This window comes from Rhyacophila brunnea, unplaced genomic scaffold, assembly GCF_057557595.1.
Source record: "Rhyacophila brunnea isolate RB1 unplaced genomic scaffold, BYU_Rbru_1.0 scaffold_88, whole genome shotgun sequence".
Lineage (NCBI taxonomy): Eukaryota > Metazoa > Arthropoda > Insecta > Trichoptera > Rhyacophilidae > Rhyacophila > Rhyacophila brunnea.
The window spans coordinates 1,369,829-1,393,028 of record NW_028233359.1 but is presented as its reverse complement, the minus strand read 5'-3'; the positions used below and the strand labels follow the sequence as shown (position 1 = coordinate 1,393,028).

The 23,200-nt window shown below is 33.7% G+C and overlaps 1 protein-coding gene across 1 annotated transcript in view; it reads left to right on the top strand.

Annotated features, from left to right (window-relative positions):
- Positions 1-468: 468 nt before the first annotated feature.
- Positions 469-23,200, top strand: part of LOC147063766 (uncharacterized) — a 76,702-nt gene continuing 53,970 nt past the window's right edge. Inside the window, exon 1 of the mRNA XM_085959343.1 lies at positions 469-686. Within this exon, the coding sequence (XP_085815469.1) occupies positions 495-686 (192 nt within the window). The 5' untranslated portion in view covers positions 469-494. The remainder of the gene's footprint in view (positions 687-23,200) is intronic.

Genomic DNA, 23,200 nt, shown 5'->3' with positions numbered 1-23,200 from the left:
TTCGTTTATTTTATTCGGCACAATCACATTCTTCCCTGACATAGGTAGGTAGGTACTATTATTATAATTAGATAAACAATAATTCTTACGTGTGAAGTACATGTTGAACATTTTGACAGTTAATCAAGGCATTTTGGACGTACGTACGCCCATTGTTGACTAGGAGGTCAGGTGACATGGTTACACCTAATAATTACGTAGGTAATTAAGACTATCGGGAGAGTCCCAATAGTCATGGGTGTAACAGTATACCTACCTACGCTGTAAGTGTGTATTTGCCATTGGTGAATACGTGTAGTGCTTGAAAATATCGAAAGGCAAAACCCGAGTGGTAGAAAACTACCTAGTCAAATAGAATAGTACAAAACTTAAATCTATTAAAACACAGTTTATTGTTTAATCGCATCCACGATACAGACAATTCAGTATTTCGGCCATACATAATAAATGATTACGTATTGCGGCAACACTTCTCTTAAATTAATGTACCTTGAATGGATCCTGTTTGTCACGTTATTCCTGACATATTTTCCATTAAAATGGACGTAAAGCGAGAATGTGATGGAGAACAATCTGATACAGAAGGCAAGCCTTTGTTTGATACGCAGACTACCTACCCAATCAACCCGGAAGTTCGCACTCATATAAAGCAGGAGAATGCCGACGTTTCAAGTTGCAATTTCGAGGTTAGTTTTTGGAAACAGATTTCTTTTACAATCACTCTGTATTGTGATTAACAACGATTAATATATTATTATAATATGTTGCTTTTTTACAAACTCCGTGGAGACATACAATGACATTAAACGTTGAATTAAAAAATAACTCGAATATACATTTTGACAGCTACGATACATTTGGGTTAGGGCAGGTTATCTTCTAATTCATTTTGACTATAAGTATTAGTCATTCAAGTGAAAGTGGTTTTACTGTGTTAACCATAATATTTCTTTCAGTATCTTTTAGCGGACCTCTCTAATATAAAACCTGAGACGGATGATCAACTATCCGTCATCAAGCGCGAGACTATTGAAGATGAAATAGACCCATTAAGCCTCCTCCAAACCAAAGCGAATATTCGCAGCGAATTCGCAACGCCCTCGCTGTCTCTGTCGCTACCGCTTGGATTTGATGCGAATTTCGCGTTTGGCCCCACACCAAAGCGTCAGTGACGCAGCCATAAACTAAATAATTTTATTTACGCGCCAGATTTAAAATTGTAAATAATATTAATATTTTACGCCAAATATTCTATCATTTTTATGAATTAAATATGAAAAATATACGTACACTATAGCGCTTTCAGAATTGCTACAACTTTTACCCACTTTGCGTAAAGTGTATTTTAATTATCTGAAACAAGGTTGCAGCATTGGAAGCAGCCATAGACTAAATACATATACGAATGTCAAAGTGACAGTTGTTTGTTGACAAAATGTACACGTCTTCTGAATGCTTATTACACGCTGAAGATATAATGAGATGGCGTGTGACAAATTACATCGACATTTAATATAACCTTACTTTATGACCGGGCAAGATTGCCATGGCTCATAGGTAAGATAGATTTACTCAGTTTCATAACTGCACATATTATAAATAAGCATTTACCATGAAGGGTTAACAGGATTTGAAGGTAATATGCTATTGAAATAACATGTCTCCTTTATTTGAATTATTGTAGGTTTTGACTATTTTGCGTTTCTACGCAGAGGGAGCGTACCAAAAACGGGTAGGCCAAGTCTTCTGCGCAATGAGCCAGGCATCAGTAAGCAGATGCATAGGAAACGTGTCCGATGCTATAATAGCAGTGCTTAGTAATACTTACATACAGTCGCCATACAGCGCTGACAGTCTTTAGTGTTGTGTTGATACCCTCTGATCAATTTATACAATATTACAATGTACATGTCATGTAACTAGAGTAACTGCGCATAGACACAACAAGTAAATTACCTACCTACTCAATAAGAATTTAACGGGAATATTATTTTGTGTCGGTAAAAATATTTTTTAATTTCAGACTTCAAGAAAGGGCAGGTTTCCCGAAAATCATTGGGTGCATTAACTGCACCCATGTGCGAATATACCCGTCATACTTGGAGACTTTCAAAAATGAGCGCAGAAAATTTTCTGTAAATGTGAAATTCGTAATAAAATCTATGTTGTTTCTGATACATTCACATTCATTACCTACGTATAATATCATAACATGACATTTATTTTTATGCAGGTATCTGACATGGACATTCTGGCAGTGAGTGCCAGATTTCCTTTGAGTGTTTATGACCAATTCATATTTAGTGGATCGTTGGTAAAAACTGAAATGAAACATCTACAGAACGACAAGAATTGGGAATTTTGTTCTATTAGGGAAGTATGTTAAACTTTACTTTACTATGGCAGTACCAGTAACAAATATTTTTGTTTGGTTTATATTCATCCGTATTTTGTATAGGTACTTCAAAGGAATCAAAATTTTGCATAGGTATGAATATGATATTTAATGAAACAGTTTTTTAATTATTTAAATCCTGATTTCTAATATTTTTACAACTTTCAGTCGAAAACATATTCAAATTAACATACTGTGTATGTTGAAATCATTCTAGTGCCACCATAGGCCAGCCAGACTCACTACACGGCTGCCCGCTGTTTGACCAGGGATGTGATTGAGTGTTTTTGGATAATGGACCACACCAGATCGCATAGCTACAGCAACAAATGCAAGACCAACCGTGGCTATACATACAGTATACATGTATATATTAAATATAATTTATGTATATTTATTTATGGCTTATACCTACACCAAAACAAAATATGTCACTTAACTGTACTTGAATATTTTTGCAGGATCATTCAATAAAAAATACTTGGTTTAGGTTAAGAAAGTTTTAATAATCATTTTTGCACAGAATACAAGAAAAATATTTATATAAGTAATTATTAGAATTACAATGAGCTTTAAAAGTAACACGATATTGTAATAAAATGGACAAATATGAAAAAAAATAACAATAAATTGTATATAGATAGGTAGACAGGGTTCAGATGATTCTGGCAGTGCAGGCGACTCATTTAGGTGTCAGTATTGTTACTTTCAAATGACAATAACACCGTTCCAATGTGATTCGGTCGTGCCAGAAGACTCTGTCCTTCCTCTATTTAGTAACCGGGCGTTTTACAACTTTAAATGAAAATTAAGTGGGTATATAGATAGTATATTTTTTCTAGTATAATATTATTTAATTAGGTGACTTTTTATTTCTTTATTACTTGAAATGGTGTTTATATGGTAGATGGATTATAATGGTTTTGAAATATAGTTATTTTTGTTAATTCTACTTTAACTGAGTCATTTACCTTGACAGCTGTTTCGGCACATAAACTCATTTTCGGAATATTCAACAATAATTTGTGATTATAAAAGAGCTACAGGTCACGTAGCAAATTAAATACGCTTAGTTAAATAATAAATACGTACCAAATATTTTACAAAATACACCACATACATCCATCGAATATGGTATATAAAATACAGATTCAAGTATCAAATAATTCTTGGATAAATAGATGTTTATGTAAGTATATGTTTTTTTAAATACTTACATGATACTGTGTTGTATAACATTTAAATTTATATTTTTGATTTTGATTTACATACTTAAATGTACCTACATAAATTTGTAATGTACAGTAGGAACTTAATTACATTTTTAACATTAGGAAATTACCATTATTCGATTCTATCCACCCGCCATGTCTATAATCACCCCAACGCTGGATAGAAAGAGACATCACACAAAATTGGCTGTTTGATAATAAATGGTAGTTGAAAAATATTTTAGAGTATGATTATGTCCATAGAAACAGGTTTTAAGTCATTCATATTTGTCCGAATAATGTGTAGCAGAAAAATAGAAATTTTAAAAAGGGTCTATTCAGTATTCACCCCATTCTACGGCAAACATTTTTCTTAATAAAAATAGGTAGATCAATAGAGGAATCATAAAATGGACCTTGGCCCTCGCCCACGCCTTATTCATCCTTGTATATTATATTATCACACTTAATGTTTTGGAAAATTCATTAACATTGTGCACAAATGCCACTTTTGTTGATTGACACTTCACTTAGTTGATCTCTTTGTTCACGTGAAGTACAATAAAAGTATGTAGCAGCGAAGAACTAGAGACCGAAAATAGTAGAAGGAGCTAGAAGAGGCTTTCATCTAGCAGTGGAATGACCCCGACTGATGTTTATGATGAAATATTATTTTATTCCTGTTAATGCCGGGGGTTTCATTTTTAATTTCTTCTGGTGCTTTGTACCTACATTGAAAGGTTGAAGATCTTTGCTAAAATTAAATTCATCACAAAGCATTAGTATATCTCCAACATCATTCAGGTAGGTATCCATGATGATAATATAATATTATGTACTTAGAGGAGGTACCTGACCTTTATATTTACATGCACATAAAATTATTAATCTTATTGCCTAATGCAGACCAAGATATACCTACCTACATAATAATACATGAACAGAAGTTTAAGAACATCTCAATTAAGTTTAAAATGTTTGTAGGTAGGTATACAAATTAATGTGAAACAGAAAACATTGGTTATGTTAGGTAGGTACATGGAACATGTAGATATTATCTTGGTTCGCGGTCGGCACTGGGCAAAACCAGTTTATTAGCTCAATATACCTATACATAATGAAGGAAATATATACCTAGTAGGTATATAGGTACATAATATCGTTTTTGTGATTGAGGTCTCTTGAGATCAAAAAACAAACACAACCTAGGTATGTCCTACTGTAAATAACCCGATAGTAAGTAGTATGTAAGGTTTTTGGTCTAAAACCTTACAAAATACCACAATGACGACATGGAGTACCTACTTATCTACCTATATGTATATTATATCTTTAGCTACAATAGAAATGCTATGCTGCATAATGTTAGATGCAAAAAAATAATCTTAAAGACTACCTATCTAACCTAAAAAAATATTATCAACGAATATAAAATGGGTATTTACGTGACCGATACCGAATATGATTGAAGTAGGTATTGTAAATGATACCTAATTAAGTATAACATTATTGATATGACTGCTCGAAAGTCGAAACCAAAACGTCAAACGATCGCAATAAGTTAGAACTGTCAGTGCACTAACAATCAAAGTTATAAAGTTTCTGTTATTAAAGGCTGTGCATGACGCAAATTAATAATATGTATTTTTTAAATATCGGGACCTTAGATTCAAGTTATTTATTTATAATAGCGTATTCATCCTGTCAAAAAACTTTACATACTTTGGTTAGACAAAGATAAAAGATATTATTATGACGACCTTCATACCATTTTCAACAATTTCCCTGCAAATTTCATCCCATATCTTATCTTTCTTTCTTATGTTTTGTAGTCACTGTCAGAGAAATTATAAAGGATTGGATATTTCCGGACCAACTCGATCAGCTGCTAAATGTCTTCGCCATTTTGATTTTACTAATTCCCTTGGCGAAATTGTCCGCCGCGAATAAATTCGCTGTCGACAGAGTTCCCGAAAATCGCAGCGAATATTCGCTGCAAATTCGCACTCAAGACGCAAGGCGGTCGCGCAAGCGTGCTCTGTCCCGTAAGCCAATACGAGCTTGATTGGCGAATAATTCGCTGCGAATATTCGCCGCGAATATTCGCTTTGGTTTGGGGGAGGCTTTATGTGATGTTGAAGATCCTAAGCCGGGTTGTTCTTATTCAGAATACAGGCCAATACATCAGGTTCGCTCAATTGTATAATTTGTTATTTCTCTTCCCTCGGTACAGTCTTATATCGAAGGTTGGAATTAGCAATACATGTTTTAATCTTAGAGCCGTTTCACACGCGACACCATTGTCTCGAGACGCTGCATGAATGGTCGCGTTTAGACATACTTGTTTGTCGCGTTCATATATATGTAGATAAACGATCATGCGGTGCCCAATCCGTTGATATCTTCTGTTGACAATTGATGAGGGTGACGTGTTTAGATTTTATTAAAAAAATTAAGAATTCTCGCTCTTAGTGACCGCATAAGATGTTCCAACATTTTTTTTAAAGGGCTGTATTGACTCTGTCAAATGCCACTTTCATATATATTCAACTGGACAATGGGGACGGGTATCTTTCCGGAAGCATGGATGATGTCGAAGGATACTCCTATTCATAAGAGTGGTACGGAGTTATCATTGGAAAACATACGGCCTCTATCAGTCACAGACATTTAAAACATTTTCTGGTGTGCCTCATGGCTCAAACTTGGGGCCATTGCTGTTCACGTTTTTTTTATTAATGACATAGCATTGGTAATTAAAAATGCTATGTTTATGTTTATGTTGTTTGCTGATGACTTGAAACTCTTCATGAAAGTTGTCGCCTTGGACGATTGTCGTCAAGTCTAACTTGATATAGATAATATAATATATTGGAGATGGTTTACTAATGCCTCGCGAGTATTGTTCCAGTTTTCGATGCATGGATGGATATTATCCGACTGATTTTCTCTTAGGAATGTTAACATACTGTAACTTAAAATTAAGAAGGGATCTTTATTTAGCTACATAGTTTTCCCGACTTATACGCAGCGTAAATGAAAACTCTGTTATTCTTGGTGGTGTTGGCTTGTGTGTCTCTGATCGGAGTCGAGGGCATCCGTTGTTTGTTATCCCAAGGTTCAAAACTAACCTGCCATTAATAAAGCCAATTGAGAGGGCAATAACCATGTTTAATGAAATCGCTTCGAATATTGATATATTTCACTTACGTGGGTGTGAATTTAGGTGGACGTTATTATATAAATTTTTAAGATAGTGTCTTTCGATAGTTCACTCTGTGTACTTCCATCTACTTTTATATTTATGTTATTTTATTTCTTATTTTATTACTCATTATATTTTTAACTCACATTGTTCTGTATTTTCATTTGTAACTTATTTTATGTCAATCATGAACGTTTTAAATTTTAAATTTGTTATTTTCTTTATATGTAAAATAAATAAATTTGAATTTTTATTAATTGTGCAGTGTCCAGATACTAGTGTCTCGTGTGAAACGGCTCTTACTTCTTAATAAAGTCATTTTAAAATACGTGCGAGAACTCGTTTCATTTATGGGCTGTGGAGTAGTAATACATGTTATTAGAATAGGTTCGTTCAATGTTTTATAAAGGTTGTTTTTTTAGCCCGATAGAACTTTAAATAAATAAATTGTAAAAATAGAACACTAGTTAATTTTGATAGTTTTTTTAATTCGAAAGACACGTGCATGGCATTAACATTTTTAAATGGTCTAGGGCATATTGCCTCCGTATCTGTTCTCAACGAAGCATATACTGGTCACCTAATTTAGAACACTTTTCGTGCACTGCCAGTTGTATCACAAAAAAAATGAGGTCCATTTACCTGGATCACCCAATGTTAAAACTCCAACTTTTTTTGTGTGCATTTGTTTGTGCATCGTTAGTGCACGTTTGTGCACGATTTTTTTTCGTTTGTGCACCTATAATAACCGAAAAATTCCAATTTCAAATTGGGTGTTCCAGCTAAACGTTGGGTCACCCAATGTTGAAATTTCAACTTTTTTCGAGTGCATTCGTTTGTGCATCGTTAGTGCACGTTTGTGCACGCGTTTTTTTCGTTTGTGCACGCACATTAAGGGGGTTATTCGCATTTCAATTTGGGTGACCCAGCTAAATGCTGGATACTTGTGTCACTAAACATGTGTTTTTCCTTAAATTTAAATAGTAAACACTTGTGCGTTGGTAGTGAACGTAAGTGCACGATTTTGTTTTGCTTTTTCACCTATATTCAGCGCGCTATTTAATTTTAAAGTTTGTATGCAAAACCTGACTGGGTAGGTTTAAAAAAATATTTTTTAGTTAAATCTCTTGTAGCATAGCTAGTGCGCAATTCTGCATACTTTTTTTATTTTTTTTCTCATATAGTGCGTGAGTTATTCTATATGAAATATTTAATGAACGTTAAGTAGAACCACCCAACAAACTATTTTAACTTTTTATTAAATCATCAATTTGTCTATTATTGGCTTACGTTTGTGCACGTGCTTTTTTTGTTTTATCGATTATATCGTGAGAGATATTATTTTTTAAAATTTAGTGACTTGATACTTGAACCATTAAATTTGCCTTAAAATTTTTTTGTTAAATGCATCTGATTAGGTATATTATGTCAACTTTAAACACGATTTTTTAAATTTTTATCTCTTATATTAAGCTAGTAATTTGATTTTGAGCGGCCGTCATGTTTTAAAACCAAACATTTTTTTTCCACATTTTTTAATTACACACCTTTGAGTAATTTAATTACATGATTTTTCATGAAGTTTTTAATCGTTTTTTCATTTAAATTACGCGAACAATTTGCATTTTTCCATTTTCACTAAGTACCCCGTGAAAATTTCCCGAACAAAAACGACCGCATCCGTTTGGAACATCCAGTCAAAAGAGTCTATACACAATAGCCGAAACGGTGTAATGCTCACTAAATATGTCGGTTTATAATAGACTACCTTAAAATTGATATTTTGATTACACAAAAGTGTCAAAATTACAAAAACATTCAACATTCTTAACATTTATCTTTTTATTTATGATTTTGAATAGATCAATGTCAGTTGCATACGGGAAAAGCAGTAATTAATAATTATTCTTACCTACTGTTTTTTAACAATATGATCCGTAATAAAAATAAATAAGTTATTAGAATACAATTAGGTATGCATATTTTTGAAAAATGCAATATATTTTTATGCAACGATATTTTCTTCAAATGATAGTATTGGAATGACATTTATATTTATTTTGTATATAGGAGTTACCTTGCAGGCACTTATTTCTTCCTCATAATATTTGCATAGGTATTATGATTTTTTTCTTTTTCTCTGTTTCTCCAGATGGTGCAACGTATGCTTGTAGTTCTGGTAGGTACCTATTATGTTAAGAGAGAAGTGTTAGACAAAAACTTCATATTATGCTCTTCAGAATCGATATCAAATGAAGTTTTGTAGGTACTTTAAAAAGTTATTGCCTCTGACGGCTTCGACAATTGTTTCACGCAAGGAAATGGTTTTCTTCTGAATGTGTGAGTTTATGAGTTCTTAAACAACGTACCGATCTACATGTCTGTTTACATTTATATTTAAATTCATCACGTTTATGAGTTTTTAAATTACATATTTGTTTACATTTAAAATGAAATAGATCACACGCAAATGGTTTTTCTCCTGTTTCGTTTTATGAACTTTAAGATAATGTTGTGCCGAGGCTCCGTATAGGTAGTCAATTTATTTTAAAGGTTATTCACCATTAAGTATCTTTACATGTGTTTGAAGATTACTCCGTCGCGAGCATCCATATGAACATAGATTTTTCACGAGTATGTTCTATATATGTATATATTCATTTCATGTGTTTTAAGACAACTAAGTCGCACGCATTTATATGAATATACATCGCATTTTAAAGGTTTTTCACCAGAATTGGTCATTTGTTTGTTTTAAGGTGACTAAGTTGCGAGCATCTATATGAGCATACATTGCATTTATAAGGTTTTTCACCAGTCACCAAAAATGCCGGCGCAGCTTAAGAGTTGGCCTATTGCGTCGAGGGTCTCAGGTTCTAATCCTCGCTCTGGCAAGTACGCATACTATTCGCGAGAATCTATATGAACATACAGTGCATTTATTAGATTTTCTTCAGAATGCGTCATTGTGTCTTTTTAAAATTTAATTCGCGAGCATCTATATGAACACAAATCGCATTTTTGAGGGTGTGCACCAGTATTAATTTTCATTCAACATATTTTAAGACTACAAGGTGTTTTCAAATGACATATTTGATTACATTTCAAATCACAATCATCACACGCAACTGGTTTTTCTCCTGAATAACATAACATTAAGCGTTACTTTGGCATTTATCGTCAAATGCACTGAAAAATTTATACTTCAAGGTTCGTTATATTATGGGAGGATGTGTACAAGCGCATCTGTCATATAATTAAATTGACAAACACATAAATTGCTCTTGCTGTTCTAACAAATAACATTTTATAATAGTGTCTCACTTTACAAAACTATTATGTGGGTTTCTCTAGCGTACATCTTTTTACATAGCACTATCACTGTCTTATCAAAATATCGATCTGACTTTCGAAATTAATTATTTTATATAGAAAACATTGAATTAAACTACTTGTGCATTTTTATTTTCACGTATAAGCATTTTATCTACAAATAGCTAAAAGTTGATTTTTCTGTAGATACTAATAAATAGGGTATATATGATTTAAGGACCTAAATAAAGTGCGAGTTCCTCATGGCAACAGGAGTGTTAAGAATGTAGGCTTACACCTTTCTCAGATATGTAGGTATTGAATTCATGAAAGGAGGATAAAATATACTGTATAAAAATGGAGCGGCATTCTAGCGCTGCCTAGGGGCGGCATTTTGTCTAGGGATGTCACTGAAATCGACACTCTTGTTGGACTCTGAACAATAATAAAAACTGCTATAATATTAGCAAGCCGGTTTCAGAAGAGGCTACAGTACTATGGATCATATACAGGTCGTCAGGGAAATCATAGAGCGCTACCAGGAATACAAACTGCCATTATATCTTGGTTTTATAGACTATGAAAAGGCGTTTGATTCCATCAAAAAATTCTCAATTATAGACGCCCTTAGCAACCAAAACCAGACGCTACATAAACATATTGAACAGTATATACAGTGATGCCACAGCATGCGTGAAACTCCACAAACGGTCGTGTAAATTCCCCATTAACAAAGGTGTCCAGCAAGGTGATACCATTTCACCTAAACTATTCACCGCTACTCTTGAGGACTTATTTAGGAAACTTGATTGGGAGGAAAAAGGTGTTCCAATTAATGGGGAGCACCTCAGTTACCTGCGCTTTGCAGATGATATTGTTATACTCTCACAAGACCCGAAAGACCTCCAAGGTAGAATGCAAGAACTCGCGGATGTCAGTCAAACGGTCGGTCTAAAGATAAATGTCTCAAAGACAAAAGTGATGAGGAACTGTTTTTCGGACCCTGCGATAATCTGTATTTCTGGCACCCAACTCGAACAAGTCAGCAGCTACGTCTATCTCGGACAGCAGGTGTCCATAGACGGAAGCATGCACGATGAAATTGCTCGAAGAACAAAGCTGGGATGGAGTGCTTTCGGACGTCTGAATATTATCTTCAAGAGTGACCTACCATTATGTCTTAAGCGTAAGGTGTTCAACCAATGTGTGCTACCCGTGCTCACGTATGGCTGCGAGACGTGGACCCTCAACACGAGAGATGTCCAAAGGCTAAGAGTCACACAGCGAGGCATGGAGAGGTGCATGTTGGGCATCACGCGAAAGGACCGTAAAAGGAACGAATGGGTTAGGAAGCAGAAAAGAGTACGCGATGTAATCGACGTTGCCAAACAGCTGAAATGGAGATGGGCGGGACACATTGCTCGCCGAAAGGACGGTTGCTGGACAAATGCCGTCATCCAATGGTACCCAAGGGGTACGAAACGGCCACAGGGTCGCCCTAAAAGCCGCTGGATGACGAACTGGTAAAGTTCGGCGGAAATACGTGGCAGCGAACGACACAGGACCGAGAGAGTTGGAGAGGCCTTCATCCAGCAGTGGATTGACCCCGGCTGATGATGATGATGATAATATTAGCGCCCGCGATGGCCGAGTAGTAATGTATCGGCGTGGTCTGACAAAATTTACATATTGATTTTCAATGTGTGTTTGAATCCAGAGGATGCACCTTTTGGTTGAGCAAAGTGGTTAACGTCCATTTCGAGTCTAAAATAATGTTATGAAACCTCTTTGTGAGGCGGACAAGGTCGACACTGGGTTGTGGAGCCATTTACTAATAACAATATAATAGGTATTCAAACTTATTAATTATAAAGTATTAAGTGATTATTATGTTAATTTACAGTGGATTATAATGAACGAATAATAAACAATAGTAATACCAATTTTTATTATCCAAACCCCATAACATAACAGGGCTGTCACATATCCTCAGGATCTTTCGGGGTTTAGCTCAGTCGGGCGAAACGAGGTGTCAAAGATTTGTTTATATTAATTATTCACTTTCGTAAGGGTAGATTCGGGACTATAGTGTCATAAAGGGACACGGGTGAGATAGTAGGTAATTTACGGGCAACACAAATTTTTGGTAGATTCACTTTTATTATATTTTTTTTCTTTTTTTAAGAGCACATTATTTAAACTTTACTTAATAGATACTTAATAAAACTTATATTTATTCTTAATTGGTTATTGGTTGCTCGCACGAGCTTTATATAATAAGCTTGCCGACAGTAAGTGCTTGCCGGTTGAGCGAAAGATGCTATTTAACTTCGACAGGGTTCACAGCCAGTACCCAGTGAAGAATAATAATGAAAAAAAATAGCAGAAACGCAACGGGGTTCGCCTTATTTAATAACGCGACAAAACAATAAATTTACAATGTATTATCTAATGGTGTTACCATTTTAATATTATTCCGTATTTATTATTTAGATTTATGATTTTACTATTACAAACGATTCTACTGAATTTAAATTATATTCGATCATTACGCTGTATAATTTACGTTTTATTAACTAAATATTTAATATAGTACATTTTACATAACCTCAATATTAATTATACTATTATTTAACATCTCATTCGTCATTATACATTACAACTTTAGACATTTAATAGGTACAAAAATTTGGGTATACAACATTAAAATGTTATCTACTAAACAATTATTTAATAACTAGAATATATTGACGGGTTATCAAGGAGCTTGTTTGCATGTATTGTTAAGCCGACGATTTTTGAGATTAGGTAACATATTTCAGCCTTTTTTTGAAATTAAAGTGTAGGCACTAGCAATAGGCTAAAGTGAGAGTGTATCAGCAGCCAACTGTATCTTCAAAACAAAAATTATAAAAAAAAATCAATATACTGAGAATATTTTTTTTTCAATATTGAATATAAATACATCAGAAACAAACCCATCGCGAGACCTCGTGAGTTCCGTCACCATGGACGACCCCCTGTTCCCCGCAGCGATGCCACAAAAGAAATCTACGCTACGCTACGGTCTCACATATCGCGAGACGTGGCGATGGACCTAGGTAGGTAGTACGAAATTGTTCTTGCACTATGCCCCGACACTGGGTAATTAATGACATGGTGAAGTACGTATAAAACAGCAATGATCAGTAAGTTTACAAAATTATATTTTATCATATTTATGAGCAAATCCTACAATTATATATCTAGCTATATTTTTTTTATCAAATTTATAAATAAAATGATAGAATATAAAACTAATACAATCCTAATTTACGTGTCAGAATATTTTTTAAGTGGGTAATTATGAAAATATACGACACCGATAAATTAGTGTGGCTAATTTCCAACATCTAATAATTTTAAAATAACAATTCAGGTTTTCATAAACACAGTACTAAATACATTTTTCTATTTTCCAGATGATCGATAGTTTTGGCAGGAAACAACACGTAGTATTAATTTAATCCGGTAGGAAATTGAAGATCTTGGCATAAAAACAGCAAATGTCACAAAACACTTTTTTTTCAGGAGAGGGTAAAAACATAATATCTTGGTTGTGAAATTTTTTTTTATTAATTTGACAATTAGAAATTATAGAGAAATTGTATATGCACTATATGAATGTAAAAAAAATATTAAATTTATTTTGGGTAAATAGATATTTAAAAAAGAATGAGTGTGACATTTGCTGTTTTTACACAATTTTTGGACATTTGTTGTTTTTATTGCAAAATTGAAAAGATCGAAATGTAAATAGTACGACTAAAACTATAATTTTATTAAATAAAATAAAGAATATATATTTCTGTTATTTTTAAATCATAATACAACTTTTAATAAGGTTTGGACATATTATTTATCTATTAACAAACGACTTCAATGTTTCTAAAAAATCAAGAATTAAATATTTGAAAAAATGTTTTAATCATGTGCGGGTTAATACTGATTAGCTTCATATTATTATTATTGATTTAATTTAATAAAACACATTTTTTAGTACCTACTTATTCCACTTTTAATAAATAAATCTGGACCGGCTTTGTCCGCCTCTGTTTTTCTGCCAACTGTTTTCAACAGTTGAAAATGTCTCTCTAAGGCGGGCGAAACCTATCCAGATTTCTTTATGAAAAGTGGAAAAAGTACTAAAAAAATGTGTTTTATTAAATTAAATCATTAAAACAATGGATTTCCACCATGGATTGATAGTTAACACGAAAAATGAAAACCGATTAGCCTCGTGTGACACCTTCACTGCAAATTAAACGATACATTTATTGGGTTTTGTAAATATTTAGCTAATTTTAAAATATTTTTTTATTTAGCTCCTTTCAATGGAACTAATCCACCATTATGTTGTTTTAAATGCAATCGTGACTTGCATTTGATTTTTATTCACTACATTGAATCTATCCCACAGCCTAGAGAGAAACTGAAATGTTCGCAAAGCACTTCTCCCTTACTAGCCTGGTCTATTTTGTACATTATTACTAGCCTGAAATGCCAAAGTTTTAACCTATATTTCATATTAAAAAAATCTTTTTCTCCGGTCTCTTTAGATTTTATAATGAAGGGCCCAGAATTTTCCTTATTGCATCCAACTGAACAATAATGAAAGTCACCGTTATTTGGTAAAAACGTTGCATGGTTTTGTTCATTTTTCTCTTTCAAGACGTTTCAGATGTCTATGCTAGTAATATCCATGATAAAATATAAAAACAATCATAAGAAAACGTTATAAAAAGCAATAATTAAACGAATCAAGGATAATTTGACAGCTCAGACACTAAATTGTATGGAATGTATACTAACATTACTAACGCCGCCTGGTGATAAAAGTGTAGAACTACTGGACCTTTGCTGTTTTCACACAAAAATGCCTGGACTATTGCTGTTTTTAGAAAAGTGGCATATTTTTGAGAGCAGATTTGAGGGTCTTATGATTTTTTAAAAAAATATATCTTTGCACAGTTGTATGTAATCATACACAGGGAATATAGAAATGCAATAAAACGAAAATGGAAAAAAGTGGACATTTGATGTTTTTATGCCAAGATCTTCAATTCCAATACAACTAACAAGAAAAACAACGTCGATTTTATTAACAATAGTCTGAGGCAACTTCATACAAAGGCGGCAAAATCAGTAGATTTAAATCAGATAGCAATATAATGGTAGTCATTCAAGGCGCCGTCCGACAAACCAATAACTTCATGCAAATACTCTTAATATACAATGTGCACTATCTATATCAAACGTCGATATAGCATTTAAGCATTCTTAACATACATATAAAGATATTCAACGTATGAATCTTAAGCAAAAGACGTCCATATTATGAATATATATCATAAACGATGGCCGCGGCATAAGCCTCGACCTGTAGCGTCGTGGGTCCCAGGTTCGAATCCCGGCTGACATCCATTTCTGGTAAAAACTAAATATGGTAATACTACCTCCACTCTGTGGAGGCCCATATTATGATCTTATGATCGGACAGGGTCGAGAAAAATATAACTTTTAATAAAATATTCACTAACATGTCTCATTAGACGTCTTTTAAGACCAATACCGTGCATTTATAATGTTTTTCGTCAGTACGACATTGAATGTCTTTTGAGATCACAAAATTGCGAGCTTTGATATGAACATACATTGCGATTATAAGGTTTTTCATCAGAATGTGCCATTTCACGAACTTTAATATGAGCAACTCTTAAAGCATACATGACACGTATAATGTTTTTAACCGGTGTGTATCCTTTTATTGGTGTTGCGCAAGAAAACATTCTCTTGACATTGATCAGCAATTACGCACGTGTGAAACATAATGAGAGTTCTTCCATCATTTCCGCATCTAAAAACTGCATTATAAATGCTGCACATGATATTACGAGGGATATGTATTCATCTACACAAATACCTACATGGGCATTTCTTGCAGTGAATAGGTCTTCACATTACGTATCTTCATTTATGTATTTTAGATGTACTAAGTTGTGAGCATCTATATGGGCATACCACGCATTTATATTTATGAGGTTTTTCACCTGTGTGTGCCATTCTATGGTTTATAAAACTAAGTCGCGAGCATCTATATGGGCATACTTTGTATTTATGAGGATTTTCACCTGTGTGTGTCATTTTATGTATATTGAGATTACCAATATTCAGATATTTTTTAAAGCACAAATCGCATTGATGTGGTTTTTCACCAGTATGTGCCGTTTGATGTGATTTTAGAGTATTTAAGTGCGTAAATTTTTTTAAACATACATTGCATTAAAGTTTTTTATCACCAGTATGAGTGATTTTATGATTTTTTAGAGCATTAATTTGTCTGAACTTTTTAAAACACACTTCACATTGATGTGATTTTTTACCAGAGTGAGTCATTTTATGATAATTTAGAGCATTCATTTGTCTGAATTTTTTAAAACACACATCGCATTGATGTGGTTTTTCACCAGTATGTGTCATTTTATGTCGTTTGAGATCACTATTTGAGTTGCACTTTTTAAAGCACATATTGCACTGACGTCGTTTTTCACCAGTATGTGTCATTTTATGTCTTTTGAGTCCATTATTGTTGATGAATTTTTTACAACACACATCACATTGATGTGGTTTTTCACCAGTGTGTGTCATTTTATGTGTTTTGAGATTACTTTTTGTGATGAATTTTTTAAAACACACATCGCATTGATGTGGTTTTTCACCAGTGTGTGTCATTTTATGATTTTTGAGTTCACTGTTTGTGATGAACTTTTGAATACACACATCGCATTGATGTGGTTTTTCACCAGTATGTGTCATTTGATGTCTCTTTAAATGCGAAATTCGCAGAAATTTTTTAAAACACACATCGCATTGATGTCTTTTTTCATTAGTATGTGTCATGTATAACTTAAGATGCTGAGACTTCACGCATGAAACGTAGTGATGATTTAGATGTTTTACAGTTTCAAACACTCCACAACAATTATTACAAATAAAGTTACGTAGAAAATATGTAACTCTTCTCAACTTAATTTGAACCTCCTTTGGCAAGTATAATTTCTTAAATAATTCATGTTTGATGTTCTGTTCATCAATGGTTATTTCCGAATACTGCGTCATCATTTTTCTGTTTTTATTGATTGCATGTGCTATTTTGTTGTTACTTGGGTCATTATCAACCGTATCTTTTTTAACGATATCCAATGCTTTACTGTTACGTAATGCAAAACATTTCTGGGTACATATCTACAAAAAGAATAGGAATGATAATATATTCAAAGCAAAACTATCTATAAAATATCAATAAAATATAGTTATGTTACAATGTTTCCTAATATAGCACTGATACTGTCGTTTTTAAAGTGTTTTTTTGTCAAATCGATACGTTACACTGCGCTAACTTGTTGACATTTAAGATATATTTTTTTAAATTGTGGTGAACATTACAAATTATTAATATAAGACGTTCACAACATAATATTTAGAAGAAAATAAATATCAATAAAAGAGTATTACATGTATATTAAAAAAAAAAGAAAAGGATGAGCATTAAACAGTAGAATTAGTGTAGACATTAAAAGTGTTTAATAACAAGGAAGTCACTGAATGAGCTAAGCAGACCCTATTTTAAGAATTTATAAAACAATGCCCACTTATACTCATCCTGACGCAGGTGAAATATGTCAATATCTGAAGTGATTTGGTTGTACAAACTTATTGCCCTCTCAATTGGCATTGCAAATGGAAAGTTAGTTTTGCACCTTGGGAGAACAAACAACGGATGCCCTCGATTCCTAAGAATCCACACACAAACCAATACCACCAATAAGTGCAGAGTTTTCATTTACGTCGCGTATAATTCGGAAAAAATATGTACCTAAATAAAGATACTTTCTAAACTTTAAGTTACAGTATGTGAGCATACCTAATGATTAGTATAATACCTAGCCCGGCAAATCTTCATGAACAGAACCACGCTGGAACAACGCTAATGAATTATCCAAATTTACTTAGAAAAGCTGTTGTCGATTTACGCAACTTAAAACTGCATTTTAGAGCAAAATTGCGTTTAGCTATGAGGCTCATTTTTGCACGGGTTTGTTAATAAGGAAAATTGCCCACACGAAAAAATACAACTTTAGAAGACTCCGTAGATCTACAAAAAGCACCATGTGGTGCGGTTTACACGCTGGTGTCATCGTCGTACATTTATTAAAAAATGGGGCCGAAGCTCACATTAAGGTCAATGGATATCCTTATCGAACCATGATTTATATTTTGTTTTAATACGGATTCATCCGGCAGAACAGTCATTTCAATAGGATGTGCACAAAGAGTGACCGCAACCATCGCCTTATTTAAATCAAGATTTGGCGATAGTTTGATTTTAAGAAATGGACCTGTCAATTGGAATACAGGGTTGTGCGATGTGATATATATGGATAACTTCGTGTGCGGCTTCGTGAAGTCACTGGTATATGCTGATAAACCAGCAGCATTTAACGTATTAGAAGCCTACATTTTCCATACTATACGACCGGCAGTGCTTTATTAAAAGTAGTCCAAATTGGGCGCCCAGAATTTGCTTAATTGAGAATACTAAGGCCACATGTTCGAAATCATTTTCAAATGTTAATGCCATGAAGGTATCGATTTAAAAAAAAAATATTTAAATTTATCTTATAATGTTTTTTACAATTTAAAGTTTCATCGGACTAAAAAAAAACAACTAAGCATACCTGGTCTAATGGCTTGTATTGTAGATTAGAGGAGCCAGGTTGAGTTAATTCAGCATTATCTTGGTAGATTGCATTCTCAACGAATTCTTCTTTGATGATGACTGCCTCATCCTTATTCTCATACTTAAAATTCATCAGACCGTTTTCACGCTTCTGAAAATGGCAACATTATTAATATTATGTAACAGTATCATCATTACGACTAGCCAGAAAGGGTCTCCCAGAGCTCTTTATTCAATAATTGGTCGCCTATGTATGACTTAATTTGGCAGGTGAATGTATAATCACCGAACGACATTCCACTGTTATGGGCAATCCGATAAAATAGTGCGCTCTTGCAATCATACTTGTTTGTTTTAGTTCAATTAAGAATACATATTACAGATGGCTGGGTTAGTTTTTTAAAATGCGTTAAACCTTACCTTTACCAAACCAAAATAAATAAAAAATATTCTTCCATCTATAAATTATCCAAAACTATGTATGGTTCAATAACACATTATCGCTTTGTTTCGCAAGAGTTTTGTTAAATTTTAAAAACTAACGTCATCAGTAAAATATTTTAGTCTTAGTACAATGAAAACAAATACGTAGATACGAACGAAGAAGTTTTGTTTCTTGTTTGCGTAAACAAAAATCTCTTGTTTGCCGTACACAGTGGCGCACCCAGGGGGGGGGGGGGGGCAAGGGGCCCTGGCACCCCCCAAAAATGAAAATTATCAGAATGATTTTTAACATTGAAATTGAAAGACAATAAACTATACTTTTGGGCTTAGACAAATAAAAACACGGCAAAAAAATGATTTGTAATAATTTTCCAGCACCCTATTTAGAAAAATTTCGTAGATTTTAATTTCTAACACAAAAAATTCGAAACAGTTATGTCAGGTTTTTTTTGAAACCCAATCCCTAATAGAACTGTCAAAAAATTCTCGGTGTCCACCCGAATTCCGGAGTGGTGTAGGTCATGGCTGGGGAGGGCTGACAGAGCTCTAGTCTGGGGGCCCAAGCTTTGGGGGGCCCGGCATGTCAGGTTGACCAGATAAGTGAGGTAAACACACATCATAAATTAGCTTTAATAGTAAAAAAAAGTCGCCTGCGGCGCTAACTTCATGGCCATAAACATTTTCAAGTACTTATATAATTGTGCAATATATTTTTTGATTATTATACGTCAATACTCGACAGCTCCATTATTTAAGTAGATGTATTAAAAATCACCAATAATTCACTGTATAAGTACCCTTAATTTTAACTAAAACACAATTTGAAAAACGTTTATGTAGTGGTTCACACTGCCTTTAATCTTAGCGGTAGGTAGGGGGGCCCTCAAATATCCTAGCCTGAGGGCCCGCTTCAGGATATGGGGACCATGGTGTAGGTACACCGAGTGCAATAGACAAAAGACCGATAAACGACAAATTAGGCTGTGAAGAAGAAAAAGAGCATATAGTACTAATTTACATTCTCCTCCTCCCCCCCCCCCCTAATATTAAATCCTGGATGCGCCACTGGCCGTACCTACCTATCTAGTTTTTTTTTTAAATCGTTAGCATTGAACAATGAAATAATATAAGCAAGCAAGAAATACAATTGAATAAAATTGTGATTATATTATGCTACACGTCGCGTACTATCACAATATGACGTCACAGTAAGCTGCCTCTACGGGAAAAAAGTGTGTAATGTCGTTTTTCTTTGTGTTTAATATGTTATCAGACTGATGCTCCCATCCCGCAGCACTTTTTGAACCGTTAAACGAACATTGTCAGTTGGCAAAATTTTCCGAAATCACCAGAAGAACAATCAGGTCACCTCACGATGTACCGCACTGCATCAACACCTGCATGATTTAATGAACGTTTTTTATCATTTTCTACATATCTACACATTTTCGACGCATGTCAAAATCGCGGGTTTTTTGCTTTTAGCTGTTGGCACTACATATTTACTTTAAGAATGTGCTCTATTATCTATAATCTGCAGGTTGGGTTTTGTTCAAAATATTATCTATGGATGTATTATCGCAAGTAATTTTAACGTACGCACACGTAGAAACTGTTAAAAATAATTGAAATTAGCATGAATAATGAATAATAATTTTAAATATATACAAATACATTAGAGTTGGCACTCTTCATCCTAGAATTTACAGAGGTGGTGATGGTTCAAAATATTCTGCATAGTGACGAAACAATAGACCAAATTTGTCGCGTTTTATCTCAATATAATCACAACTCAATCGTCATGATGAGAGTACGTTATGTCTTTGATATTCACAAATAATGACATCATATATTATTTTATTTCAGAAGGAGTTATTGCGCGTGCAGCATATACGGATACTGCATCATAAGGAAGAACTGCATCAACTGATACAGCAGCATAAGGAAGAACAGCATAAACGGATACGGCAGCATAAGGAAGAACAGCTTAAACGGATACAAAAGCATAAGGAAGAACAGCATAAACGGATACAAAGGCATAAGGAAGAATGGCACGTGCTACAGGTAATGAAACTTTATTAAAATTCTTCTGGTGGGTTTTCCATCTTTCAGAGAGTCAGCTCAGAGGGTGACAAAAATTATATTTTTTTATGATTTTACTAAGGCTTTCACTGCGACTTGATGTCGTGTCAGCTCTTCTCTTCTAGAAGGGGATCCGCCGATACGGTCCTGACTCCAATTCTGTTAAAGATCTTTACAATTTTGCCAAACTCTTCCGTCTTACCCACCGCCAGGGCACCGTTCAACTCTTTGACATTCTCAAAGATATCCGCAATTCGCAACTGTACTCCGTGTCGTTCACATTTAGGGCATTGTACTGCTATATGTGCAATGTCATCAAAAACATCACATTCATCGCAGAGTTGTGAGTCGCTTCTTCCCATGAGGACATCAAATCTTTTACCTATTGTGTGCCCTGTTCTTAGCATGAGTACCTATCAGCTAAAGCTCCTTCCTCTTCGAAGGAGACTCTACAGACCAAGACACCAACCTTGGGGATGGTAGAATAAACATTCATCATCATGATATATATGTTTTTCATTATTATTTTGTATTTTCACATTTAAGAAGAATTCAAAGTAACATACTCGTACATCTAACAACTATGGGTCGTCTATCGATAATCAAAATACATACCTATATAAGTGGCGAAAGCTCTATACTAGGCAATTATTTAAAACCTACCTCATAAGAAAACTATAATATCTTCAAGTATTTAATTTAAATTTAAATACATAAATAAAATGTGCAAAATCCAAAAACATTGTGTCATCTATCGTCAGAATTTGTATTTAGAATCCCGAATATTTTATTTAGTCAAGCTTAGATTAAAAAAACAAATGATAAGCGCCACCTGTTTTCAACTAAATGACTAAAATCTGAACGTGGTAATCCAAATTCAATTTTCTATAGCTGTGACTTCATTTCTCTTCGGGCAATTCTACAAATTTGGTCTGGATTTATAAGCGCCTCAAGTCAGCTTATACTCTTAATGTCAATGTTTATTGTCGATGGTTGTCGCTTTAAGAAAATAATAAATAAATAAGATTAAAAAAATATTTTCTATGTGATTCAATCACAATATTGTTAAAAATAAAAAATAATTTATCCCGTGATTTTTATTTATCAGTTAGTGGAGTCATAGACTAAGAAAATTTATTCAGTCAGTTATGTCAGTTGAGATCCTATATTGTATCTACGTCATTAGTCAGTGTTTAAAATATAAAAGTATTTTAAAATGTTTAGTTTTACGGGAGTAATTATAAACTGTTGTGGAACAATTACACAACAGCGGAAGTTTTCAGAAGATGACAATATACTTTGAGCGTATGTTACGTTTATAAATTTATATAATACATAATTCAAATGGATTGCTTAATTTTATATCGTCGGTGAGTTTTTGATACTTCGTCGATTTAGCGTGTACCTATTCATCAGTAGTAATATCAGATTATCTTCTTATTTCCCGTAAGTATTTACCTGACAAGTGTGCTCTCTACACAGCCTACCTCTTTCCAAAAGTTTCCCTTCGCCACTGACTTATATTATATTATTTCAGATGCAGATTGGTGATGCAGACCTGAAAATTTGGTTAGCAAAGCTGGATTCAATAAATGCAAGGTAACAACTGCACCGCCGATTTTCTAAATTGCATACGCTGTAAAATTACATTCTAAGCCGATGCCTATTTCTAGGTTACGGAGCTTCAATAATTGTATGAAATCATCGACAAAAACAATTGAGATTTTAAAAAGAACTTTTTTTCCGTTTATTAGTATTATAAATTAAAATAC